At 36.2% G+C, this 13,640-nt stretch overlaps 1 protein-coding gene across 7 annotated transcripts in view; it reads right to left on the bottom strand.

The window, feature by feature from the left end:
• Positions 1–13,640, bottom strand: part of GRIP1 (glutamate receptor interacting protein 1) — a 739,827-nt gene that overhangs the window by 116,026 nt on the left and 610,161 nt on the right. For 5 of the 7 annotated variants that reach the window (XM_074226201.1, XM_074226202.1, XM_074226199.1 and 2 more), the window contains one exon: positions 9,539–9,694. In XM_074226201.1, the coding sequence (XP_074082302.1) occupies positions 9,539–9,694 (156 nt within the window). Of the gene's footprint in view, positions 1–9,538; positions 9,695–10,472; positions 10,629–13,640 lie in introns of all 7 variants that reach the window. The other 2 variants (XM_074226203.1, XM_074226198.1) reach the window with 2 other exon arrangements.

The raw sequence follows: 13,640 nt of genomic DNA, 5'->3' as shown, positions 1-13,640 counted from the left end.
CATCTCTTACCTAGTCTTAATCACTGAAAGGGCATTGCATCAGTCAAACTGTGACCTGGAAAAAACCCTAACTCAAAAAATTCAAGGTCTTACACTGCATCCAGGGTCATCTTTAGTCATTCTAATCCATATTTGCCCACTGGACCCAGATGACTCCCGAGTGAGGCTGGTAACTTTGCACAGCCTTCCCCCACCTAAATTCAATTCACTTGATACAATGGCATCACCACCCTGATGTCAAGGTTTTCTTTGAGAACCAAGGACAAACAACAATCTTATTTGGGAAATGAGGACCTTGACCTTGATCACCTCTCTAAGATCTCTTCCACTTCTAAAGCTACAATCTTGGACTCTGAGGGCAGGGACTTTATGAGAGAGTTGAACAAAGAGGGAAAAAAACCAAACAGTTCTTTGTTCTTCCACAATCAAAGTCTCTTCTAAAGTTAAAAAAAATTTTTTTCTTGGAGAATCCTGAAGGTCATTACACAAAAAAGCATGAACTTTTAAAAAGCATAAAAGATAATTCAAAAATTATATCATGATTTTTATGATTTGGGGATCTTATAATTAAGGGATCAATGACCTTGTTAGATTTGGCTGTGATGCATCAGAATTAATTTATGGGAATAGGCCAGTTATCACACATCCTTCAACTCTTTGGCCATAGGAAGAAAAGTAAGGATATCAGTAGACCCTGGTAACTTCCTTTTCTGCTTTGTGAGCAGACAGGGTACCAGACAAGAGGAGGCAACTCCAGCAACATGTCAAAGGAACCCAAGAATTTGAGAATGGAAGAGACCTTGATAGCTATCCAGTCCAGCCTGTACAGGAAAGTAATCCTCAGGATAGTATGCCTGGTAGGTTGATATCTAGATTTTTCTTTAAGACTTTCAAGGAAAGGAAGTTCACCACTTCTTGAGGCAGCTCATTTTGCTTTTGGATGGCTCAAATGCTTAGGAAGTTTTTCCTAACATGGAACCTAATTTGGTGTTTTTGCAATTTTCAAATATCACTTCTATTTTTACCACCTGGGGCCAAGACAGAACAAGCCTAATCTTTTCTTGACATAATGCCTCTTTAAATACTTATGGCCCCCCTGAGTCTTCTCTTCTTAAGGACCAAACTCCTTCAACTGATCCTTGCATATCATGAACTCAAGGTTCTTCAGTGTCCTCTCTCCAGCTTATCAGTGTCTTTGTTAAATTGTTTTGCTCAGAAGTGAAAACAGATTTCCAGATGAGGTCTGACAAGGGCAAACAGAGTACAGAGGGATTTTAACTTTCACATTCCTGGAAGCTATTAGTGAAACTTAGAATTACATTAGCTTTCTGTTTGTCACATTCTGGTGCTGACACATTGAGCTTGTAATCTTTTTTCAGAATTATCTGTTTATGGCTCCCCTATCTTATATTGGTAAAGTTGAATTTGTGTACCCCAATGTAAGACTTTAAATTTCTTCCTTTTATCAAGATTTATCCCCAATTTTCCTAATTATTTCCTGATTATCATCATTTATTTCTAAATTTGTCTCATATCAATATTAGATTCAGTTGGGCATTCACTTAATTGGGCATTCACTGTTGTAGCAATTCATCCTAATCTTTCTATCACTCCAAGAAGCCATTAAATAGCTATACCCTGGTAAACCATCTTTATGGACAAGTTAAACCAGGTTGAAGGTAACCAGCAGGACTAAACCTATAGGTGAGTTGAGGGGAGGCATGATTACCCCAAGCATGTGAAGTCTTTCCCTGTCAGAATGGGTGGATGAGAACAATTCATTCCAAAGGTCATGAAAGTTATGATTGAAACAGGTACTTTGGATCGCTTAGATTTGGTCAGACTTCGAAGATGCTAAGTTCATAATTAATTTAATGGTTATGAACTGGACTATTGCCAATCATCTTGCCACTGGACTTCAATGATTTAGGAAGAGAAAGTGAGGCTGATGACTTTGTATAACTTTCTTACTTGACTCCAACTCATGAAAAAGTCAAGACATTACCTGTGATATCTTAGTCTTCTTTTAAAATAAAGGATGGACAACAACAAATTCGATGGAGCAAACCAATGATAGCAACATTAATAAGCAGCATAGGCCAAGAGCAGGACCCTGGAGTCACTACTGTTAAACCCAAATAGAAACCATACATAAGGAGCCATGTGGGCTATAGGTTAATATTATTTACGTTTTATTGTATGTTCATTTATTTTGTTAAATATTTCCCAATTACTTTTTAATCTGGTTAGGGAAGCACTGGGGAGTATTGACAGAAAACAGTGCAGGAAACATATTTGATACCTCTGCCTGGTGCTTCTTTGGAGATCCCTTGTTATATTGACTTAAGCCATTAATAATAAGAAAAGCCAATATTTATATAGAACCTACTATTATCACCTCATTTAATCCTCTCAACAACCTTGGGAGGTAGGTACTATTATTATCCCCATTAAAGAGTTGAGGAAATTGAGACAATGTAGTTTAAGTGATTTACCCAGGATTATACAGCTCATAAGTGTCTGACACTGAATTTGAACTCAGTTCTTCCTGAGTCCAGGCCAGAGCTCAATGCCACCTAGCTCTCCTAGGATCATTCGGTGAGTTCTGAATTCAACAGATTGCTTTATCTTCTAATATTAATCTTTCTAGAGTATAGTATGAGCTATTTTATCAATAGCTTTGCTAAAATCTGGGTAAACTTTTTTTTTTTTTTTTTTTTTTTTTTGCTAAAATGCTGGCTAAAACAGCATTCCTCTCATTTAGTAGTTTGGTAATCTTGTCTGAAAAGGAAGTGTGGTTAAAACTGACACAATCTGCTCTTGTTGAAGCCTCCATTCTGGCTCCTTGTAATCGTTGCTTCCTCTCTAGATGTTCAACAACAATCTCTTTACTGACTTATTCTAGAATTTTTTCAAGAACTGTAATCCCCAGCTCACTGGACTATAGTTTGTAGATTCTGGTTCTCTTTCCTTTTTTGAAAACTGAGATGATGTTTGTCTTTCTCCAACCTCCTAGAACCTCTCCCATTTCCCATGATCTTTCACATATCACTGATAGTGGCTTCATAATCACCTCAGAGAGTTCTCTCCAAAATGAAGGATGTCCTTCATCTGGTCCAGGTGATTTTAATTCATCAAGGACCTCTAGGTACTACTCTCTTACTCTCTATTGCCTTATGTCTCTTGGGCATCAACTACCTGTTAGGCATTTTTGTTCCATTAATTCCAGGGTAAAGTCATTTCACTTTTCAGAGAAAAAAAAGAGCTTTTGCTCTGTGCTTAATTATCATTGTTCTATCTACCCCCTGGAAAAAAAATGGTCCTTGCAAAGGTAAACAATGTTAAAAAAAATGTTCCATACCCACATCTATCACTTTCTGCTCCTTTTTAAGTGAAGGGACTGGATTCCACCTTTTCTGATCCTCATATTCTCTCATATGAAACAGTAGCAGCAGGCTCATGGACTGAGTTTTTATTTCCTGATTCCTCTTTAGTGGAGCTGGGCTATTGAGTATGATCGCCAGAGAACAGCAACAGATGGGCTACTTCAAGTTCCTACTACTGGCTTTCAGAACAGAAGCCAGGCAGTATTGATTAGATCCACCATTTCAGCATACTGCCTTTACCTTGAATAAACAAGACTTCTTTTTCTAAGAACTACAACTAGGGTGGGCGGGGATGGGGCACATAGTTTTTGAACCCCTATTTCACAAAGATGATAAACTACTTAGAGAAGTTGGAGACATTCTGTAGAGATTCGGTAACATAAATGCATAATTTACAAGAATGATTATTCTAATAAACTGTGAAGCATTTATTGCACTAGGTGATAGGGTTATATAACTTAAAAATGAAATCATACCTGCCCTCAAAGAGCTCATATTTTATCAGAGAAAATCACATATAAACATATGACATATGTATATTACATAAAAATAAATCCAAGGCATTTGGAGGAATTGAGTTGGGCATTAACTTGTAGTTGGAGGAATTAGGGAAGGCTTCTTGTAGGAAATGGAATTCTTCATCTGAGCTTTGATGAAAGCTGAGTTTGCTAAAGGGCAGATGAAGTCTAAGTATCATTCTGTCTGTGGGTTAAGCCATACGATATATGGAAAGAATGTTGGGTTTGGAGTCAGAGGACTTGAATTTCAGTCATGATTCAACTATCAAACTATCTATATAGTCTTATATAAACCACTTCATCTTTTTAATCTTCAGGTTCATCATCTTTAAAATAATGGAGTTGGACCAGAGATATTCAATTTCTCTTCCGATTCTAAATTCTATCATCTTGTGTGACTTTCCAGCTGTATTAACATAAAATGTGTCATTTTTTGTCTTTTTTTTCTCTACTGAGAAAAATAAAGAATTTTAAAATATTGAGTGAGAGTGTTTTATTCTTTTCCAGCTGGGCTACTGCTTTGTATTTCAGCCACATATGAATAATTTGCATTTTACAAGAGATAGCATCAATTTTTCACCACTATACAGATAGACTTTTATTTTATTTGTTCTTACTGCTGTTATCCTTCATCTATAAAGAATGGAAAAAAATGTCAAAACCAAAATAAAGAGGAGGAAATAAAGCTGGCAAGTCACAATAAACTTTTTATTATTAGTTAGTTGTTCCTGAGAAAACTTGTCACTGATATCATTTCAAACCTATGGCAACAGAAGGTTCAGAGCGTCCTATACTATCCTTTTATTGCCAGAATTTGGGATATTATTAATTTTTCAGATGTATCTATATAAGTGCAAATAAATAGTAGTAGCATTTTTTATCATTACGTATTTAGTTCCTAATTTTGCTAACTAGACCTTATAACTTTACTGATATAGGAAACTTCTGGTAGCGAACTTCCTCTATCACTGTAGACTGATACCTACACAAGCAAAACCATTTACAAATGGGGTGGAATTCCAAGCTGGTCATGATCTGTTTACATGATCTGATTTCCCCTCTGGGCAAATAAAGAGAACAACCCCCTTTTCTTTCAGTTTTTTTTTTTTTGGAGTAATCAGTCAATTCTTCCAACAAACCTTTATTAATGAGTTGTCTGGGATACTGAGAGTTTAAATTACTTGGCCAAGGCTAAGTCTATAAGTGCAGAGACATGCCTTGTTCTCAGGTCTTCCTGATTCTGAGACCAAGGCTTTATCTACTATGTCACATTTTGTTTTATAAATATAAAATATGATTAAAACAGATGCAGATATATGTACTTTTAAGATCCATTCAAGCATATCCTTAAAGTATATTTAAAATTACAAATGCTGGCTAATGGCCCTAAGGGAGAGTAAGAATTAGCAGATTAATGGATTGTTGTTCTGCTTACATCCTAGATGAAGATAACTCATTTGCTAATTTAAGAACAATTTTGAGTTGATTAGAGGAAAGTGACAGAGCTTGAATTTTTTCCATAAAATTAAACATGCTTGAAAGTCAGTGCACATTTTCTTTATCTTTTGTCCACCGTCTTAATTGAGGAGGAATTTCCTGCTGAACATAAATAATCATTTAAAATAAAAATGCAAACAAAAATTTAGTCATTTTCTTAAGGTTTTTCTTGCCATGGATATGAGCCCATATTTTCTAGTAAATAGCATAGTATATATGTATATAGGACATATTAAAGGTATTCACATGTAAATATATACATAGCACATATAAAATAATGTCTATAAAATAAATATGGCACTATATCTTGTGAAACCATTTACATTAATAACTAAATGGCAAAATACCTTCTACTGAATCTGAAGATATTACAAGAAGTTAGTAAAAACAAAGATAAAGGTAATAGCATTTTGTAGGATGAAGAGCTAGAATAAACTTTAAAGGACATCAAATCCATTCATTTAGTAAATGAGGAAACTGTACCTTGCTCAGGATGACACAAGTAGCAAGAATCTAAATCAGGATTTGAACTCAGGTCTTCCCAAATTCAAGTCTAGTGCCTATTTTCTTTTTTTCTTTATATATCCAGTATCTTACATATAGTAATGGCTCAGCAAATGTGTGCTGAATTGAATTGGGTTGAAAAGAACTCAGAAGGAGGACAGATTTATTTCTACATTATTCAAATGTGCCATATGATATACTGAGTTGTGTATTATTTTATTCTATAGTTTACATATTCTGGGTAAATCTAGAACTTAAAAAAGGTAAAGATACCATATCTGACATTTTCCCATAGTAAAATGATAATAACTGTATGGTTATCATAATATTGTTATATTTGACAGGCCAGGAAAAATAGTGACAGAAATTTATAAATATATATCTATATATTTATATATAGACAAACACACAGAGACACACACACACACACAGACACACACACGCAATTTGCTTGAATGCTAAATACCTAACTCAGAGGTATCTAGGATAAAATTCAGATTCTAATAGGTACTTGACAGAGTTTAGTCTCTATCCCTAAGTTCCTGAAATATTCAATGACATCATACCATTTACAACTAAGGGGAATTACTAATTGATATCATCATCAGATTACAATGACAACAATCTTCTTACTCAATCCAGAAGCAAAGAAAATGACCCTATCTTCTTTCATTCTTAAAGTAATTTCATTCAATTCTTTTTAGGGTTTTTTGGCAAGGCAAATGGGGTTAGGTGGCTTGCCCAAGGCCACACAGCTAGGTAATTATTAAGTGTCTGAGACCAGATTTGAACCCAGGTACTCCTGACTTCAGGGCCAGTGCTTTATCCACTATGCCACCTAGCCACCCCTCAATTTTCATACAAAAATATTTATTGTGTGCAAAGGTTAGATTAAAAAAGGAACCCTTCCAACCCAGAGCTCATAGTCCTTTAAGGATATAAGACACAAACAAGAATAACTCCACAATAACACATGGTGAGTACATTAAAGGTTTGAAAAACAAAGTGCTACATGACATCCAAGGGGCAAAGGCCCTTACAAAATAGGGAAATTGCAGAATAAGATTAATTATAACAATTTCTAAAATATATGACTCTTTCAAGTTTGCGAAGAATTTTGCAAATGCAATAGAAGTCAAACTCATCCAATGGAGCTAAGCTGCATGTTGGGGGTGATACAGTAATACCTTGGTCCTATTGATGGCAGCAGGGTTAAGAGTCTGCATAAAAAACAAATGCTCACTATCCCTATTCAATTAAGTTTTAAAGGGAGCAATAACCTCTCAGATTCTTGTGCCCTTCTTCTCTCTGGAAATGTGGGGCTTGGGATTCTACTCTGATAATTCTTTGTTAAATTGGTGGGAAGGGCTTATGGCCCTTATGGCAGATGTAAGCATATGGCATCAAGCCTATGTCCTATCTAGTTGAGCCTGAGCCTGAGCCTGGATCTCTGACATCTGGCTATTGTTTCTTTTTTGTGTTTCTTTCTCTGAACACAGATGATCAAACTTGCAAACCTGAGATGGTTATTTCCAGCCTTGATGGCGATTGTGGGAATTCAAGAATTCGGAAACTCTTGGATTCCTCAAATAAAAACTGGTTGACTTGTGGGAGGAACTCCATGAAATTACAATGATGTTTCTATGGGCAGAAGAGACCCTTAGGAAGAGGATGAGGTCAAACTAAGCTCCCGGGTAGGGACCACTAGTGAATTTTTCAGACAATGCTCATGAAAGTGAAATGGCTATTTCTTAATATCACTTCCTTCAATACTCAGCTTAAATCTAATCTTTTGCAAGGTGCCTTTACCAGTATCACCTTAAGCCCCATCCCCAGTATATTTCCTCTGAGGTTACATAGTCTTTTGTATGGTATGAGAGTGAATGAGTTCCTTGAGGGTTAAGACTGTGTGTTTGCCATTTTTTTTGTATCCTTCATGCAAGTCCCAGTGTCTGGCACATAGTATTTAACAAATGCTTGCCAATGGACTCATTTTGGTCTCAGCATCTTATAAAATAGGTACCTCAGATAATATCATTCTCTTTTTATAGATGAGAAGATTGAATTCTAGAAAACAAGTGCCTTTCTTAGTGTCCCACACCAGTGTCACGAGTGAGATTTGAAGCCTCATAGTCCTTGAAAATCTTGCATTCCTTCTATTATAGATATTAGGGTAATAGGGCAAGAGGAAACCCTGCACTAATAGCACCAGCATTAAAATCCAAATTAATATAATAGATTTGGTAGCACAGTATAAATTAAGTATATAAAGGCAGAAGGGGAAATTGAATGGGGATGACATAAACATAGTTCAATAAATCCAGGCAAGTTTCTTTTTTTTCCTTTAGGTTTTTGCAAGGCAGATGGGGTTAAATGGCTTGCCCAAGGCTACACAGCTAGGTAATTATTAAGTGTCTGAGGCTGGATTTGAACTCAGGTACTCCTGACTCCAGGGCTGGTGCTCTATCCACTGCACCACCTAGCCGCTCCTAGCCAGGCAAGTTTCTTAAAAGTGTAAAGCAAGGGTGGTGGGGTAATGGTACCATGTTTAATAATATAGTTTCTTGGTGTAAACTTCTGAATGAGGTGTTTACTTGGATTACCTTTCCCTCTACACTTCATAAAGAGTCCATCAAGGACACAGCATTTAATTTTCAAGAATGAGTTGGAATTCAGGCAATGGTGGTATGGAAAGGTATTCTAAGAACTGGGAGCAAATTGAGCAAAGGTATGAAGCTGAGAAAGCACAATAAATGAGAAGTAAAGAGTAGTCCAGTTTGGATAGAGAACAGAATAGGCAAGAGACACAATGAAACAAGACTGAATGAGTCAATGATGGGACAGAAAGGGACATTCAGAAGAAATATAAACACTCCTTTCTATTGCTCATCACCAATTATCCAAATCATAAACAGACTTATCCATATGTTCAGTCTCTTTGGTGCTTAACTGTTCTAGTGGTTTCCATGTACCAATATCTTTTATATCAGACAAGATTCATTAAAATACAATTTTTTTCATGACCAATACATTTAAGACATCAACTTATCTTTAGAGGTGATTACGACATGAAATTACAAACACAGTGCAGATAATAATAATAATAATAATGATGATGATGATGATGATGATGATGATGATGATTAGAATTCCAAAGAATGGTCTAGTGTTCATTAATCCTCAGTGTAGTTAGGGTGGGTAGTTAAAAAGTACTATAACAAAAAAAATTTCAAGTCCAAAAGCATAAAGAATGGTAGAGTAGAATCAAAAAATCAAATCAGCCCTCTTAATTTCTAAAGACCATGTGATGCAAAAGAAAAGCTTTCCTTTAAATAAACTGAAGACAAAGCAAGCTCAAATGAACCAATACACCATAGATATAAAATCAAAGGTATCAACCTTATTATGTGTACCATATAATTTTAGCTGCCTAAAACATAAACTACTCTCTATAATAATTTAATCCCAAACACAGAAGAGATTTCCCATATCATTCTCAGCATCTAAAATATATTAATTCCTGCTAATTTGCATCTACCCTTTCCCCCCATACTCCTTTCCCCCTCTCTCCCTCAACACATACTCAGGTATGGACTTTCAGGACAAATGCAGAAGATTTCCCTTTCCACTTACATGAGCTTTTAAAGTCTTTCTTTTTCAGTCTCCTCCTCATCAGAGTCCCACGAGGACTGGTAGTGTAGACACCTCGAGGTAACGTCCCCGTGTTCAGAGAATTCAGGCTATACCCACTCATGGAGGTAGGAGAGATGGATGAAGACACCATAGCTGCTGTAAGAAAGTAGAAACATAGTATAGAAAATTCTTGGACAGAAAGAGGTGTTGTCCACACCTTTGAGCCAGTAAAAAGTAAGAAATATATATGAGGCTCAGTAATGGGATGTAGGCATCTCACAACAAAGACACAGACCAGGCCTCTGAAGGTTTAAATGTAAGGCCTTGCAAATCCCTATGATCTAGTTGTAACCAGAGATACAATGAAAAACATAGAAATAGTAACATCTTTTTCATTAGACAAGATATGTTAAAAAAATAACTTTTCCATAACCAATACATTTAAGACATCAAGTTATCTTTACAGGTGATTTATGACTTGAACTTCACAAACATAGATAGTCAAGGCACATTTACTCTTTATACTAGCCTGAACTATAATAATGACATGATATAATAATATAAAAAAATATTATGTGAGCATATCACATGAAAACAAAGCATTCTGAATTTCCATACCTTTTCTTAGCAACCAAGGTTGTCCACTTGGAAAAGAAAAGGGTTTAAGAGATGTCAGAAATAACCTTTCATTGTTATGATAAAGCATGACATCCATGAAGACAAAAATGGAATGAGAGAGAAGGAGAGGGGAGAGAGAGAGAAAGAAAAGGGAGGAGGAGGAGAGGGAAGGAGAGGGAAGGAGAGAAGGAAGGGGAGGGGAGGGAGGAGAGGGAAGAGAAGGGAAGGGAAGGGAAGATTGGGGGAGAGGGAAGGAATAAGAGGGGAGAAAGAATTTTTAAATTAGAAGCCAGGAGGAGAAAGCCTGGAACATTACGAGGGTTTTTCGGAGGAGGTGGTTTCTGGAATTTCCAGGCTGCCATCCTGCAATGGTCAGGGCGGTAGGTGTTATAATGGTGATAGGTGAGTAGCCTGCTGTGGTTGTTGCCCCAGGAATCCCAGGTAAGTTGGCCGTTGTTCCTCTGAACTTTATCTGCCCGCATGAAGGGATGACAGGAAATGGGAGGAGGGAAAGAAGGAGAGGAAGAACCAAAAAAAGAGGAAAAAGTAACTGAATTGTTCAAATAAAGGGAAAAAAATGACAAAAATGAAAGCAGTTTGCAAAGGAAAACGATTTGTTTGGCTTTTCTCTTTTTCTCAGTGGTCAGCAAAGCAGATGATTAACATCTAGGATTGAAACCTTTCATCCTTCCCAAGAATAATGCATGCTTTTCTACAGCCCATTTTTCTTCCTTTAAAGATGACTATTGAATCAATTTCTAATCTCCCCCTGTGCTTAGCTGCTGAGATTAAAAACATTTTTTAACTTAAAAGTCAACCCCATCCAGATATATGACACACTATTAGTAATTAAAGATTTGCAAATCTCTGCCAGTTAACAGCCCTTGTATATTAAGCAAAAGAAAACTAGGAGAGATAAATCACATTCTCTCTTGATTCAAGTAGTTTACATGTCAGTCACTACAAGTTATTGCTCTGACATTTTAATTTAGCCACCATCTATCACTGCCATTTGATTATACTCAACAATCAACTATTTCTGCTAGGATCTTATTTGGGGCTTCTAATAATAAAGATATTTTGGCCTGTGATGTGATTCTATGTGATTCTGAGGAATGTCCTTTTTTCTAGAAATGAATATTTGATTACTAGGCTTGGACTTCCAAAAGATGCTCAATTCATTTTTGACAATAAACTATATTTTAGGGTCAAAGCTTTTCAGTCGTTTTAATGTGATATTTGGTGGCATTTCATTTCCCCCTGAACAACATGCTCTATGTTATTTGCTATTAAGATTTGTTTCCCTACCCAAAGTTTGGGAATACAAACAGTACTGATGCTTGGTTTACTTATCTGCAATATTTTTCAAGTTGATAATCTCAAAAAGAATGAGATCAAAACAATTAAGATCATCTTTCTACTTCTCCTAACTCTAAGGTCATATACTTTTCATTATTAGCAAATATATCTATAAATACTCATTAAATACCTGAATGTACTAGCTACTAGCTGAACACTCTCCTTGATGGAAGGGTCTAGTCACTTATGTTATACATTAATGATCACATTATCCCCAGAGCTAAGAAATGTATTCATTAACTTCAAACTCTGTCTCATCTTCTATCCACTAGCCAGGTTAGTGCCTTTTACAGTAGATGAGGTAGAGTTAGCCTTTGCTTAAGAGAAATTTCCTCAGTACAATTTAATATTCAAGACAGTAAGTTATAAATTCCCCCTGGGGAATAGTATTAACCTATATTTCTTATAGTTGAGAGGCTACTTATCATCCTGGTTTCTGCTACCTTGCTCCTACTGTTATAATGTTATGAAGCTTAAGGGGGTAAGAGGAAGAAGGTGAAACAGGGGAGACTCAGAGGCAGTAGTCAGAAAAAACAGAAAAAAAACCTAGGAAAGGATGCTATTTTGTGGAAACCAAGGAATGGGAGCATATCAAGGAGATATGGCAAATGGTATCAAATGGTTTCAAATGCTGTAGAAGGATGAAGCAATTTGGAAATGGGGAAAAAGTTGTGGGATGTTCCATTTGGAAAGTCAATCAATCAACAAGTATTAATTAAACATTTTATATGTGCCCAACATTGTATTAATGAAAGTGGGTATATATAAAAGATATAAAAGACCCTGAGGCTAAGTATAGTCATTGTTATTTGGGAGCCAAGACAGTGCAAACATGAAATAATTAGGAAAAAAGGCAGCGTATGGTGAGGCCCCACTCCTCAATAAGGTTGTTCCTTCAATCTGTGACCTTGATCTCATCTCCTCCCTCCCCTTTTTAGGATATAATGCCAATGGCCATTTGGATTCATTTTCACATCTTCAAATTATTGCTTTATGTTGACCCCTACCACCTATTCAGATATATGTTCAGGTCCCTCCTATCTGAAAAAACATAAAAGGCTTCTGTTGATCCTATGACATTTTCCCACTTCTCACTCTCTTTCCCTCTACCCCACCAAGCAATTGCTCTCTTTCTTCCTCCCTTCTCTGACAAGTGTCTAGAAATTTGTGAGTCTCTTTTGGGTGGGGGGAAGGGGAGGGGAGAATGCTCTAACTATTGCATCTCTTGATTCTACTTTTATTTTTAAAATTTTATTTTCTTCTTTGCTATATTAGGCAGTAGAGCTGATACTATAATACAATCCAAAGATTTCTACCAAACTCTGCCATGGCACTAGTTTCTGGTTTTCTCTTATTTCACAATTTCTTCTCCTTGATGAGACCACTCTGAATGCAGAGGATTCTTAAATCTGTATCATCAACCCCAATTTGTCTTATGAACTCCAGGTTACTCTTTCCAACAATCAAATATATTCTTCTGGATATTCTCATCTATCTTTAACACACATACCCACACAATCAATTCTCTCTCTCTCTCTCTGTCTCTCTCTCACACCAACTCCAATTTTTGTAAATGACATCACTTTTCTTTTGTCAACTAAAACACAGTCATTTTTGCCTTTTCTCTCTTCTCTATCCCCTAACATTCAATTAACTGTTAATCCACTCATTTCTACCACCCAAATCCTCAAAAGCAGGGTTTTGTCTTTTAAAAATTTCTTTGTATTTTTGATCTTTAGTACAATGCTTTGATTATAGCATGTTCTTAATATTTTTTCAATGATGGCACAGAATGCAAACCTTTTAGCTGAGGACTTTAGTGTCTAGTCCAATTTGGCTTTACTCACTTTTCCAGCTCTTTTTTAAATTACATATATTTATGTTCCAGCCAAAATGGACAATTAGACCAAGTGTGGTGGTGTATGCTTGTAGCTCTGCATGCTGGGGAAGCTGAGGTCAGTGTCTGGCAATTCTGAGCTGCAGTACAACAAAAACCAATAGGTGTCCTTACTAAGAGAGACATTAATATAGGAGGATCACCATGATACCTAAAGATGGCAAAATCGGAACACTGGAGCTGGTTATACTTCTGTGTTGATTAGTATTGGAATTGTACATATAAGTG

This window comes from Macrotis lagotis, chromosome 2 (genome assembly GCF_037893015.1).
Source record: "Macrotis lagotis isolate mMagLag1 chromosome 2, bilby.v1.9.chrom.fasta, whole genome shotgun sequence".
Taxonomy (NCBI): Eukaryota; Metazoa; Chordata; class Mammalia; order Peramelemorphia; family Peramelidae; genus Macrotis; species Macrotis lagotis.
This window is presented reverse-complemented; position numbering and strand designations above follow the sequence as displayed.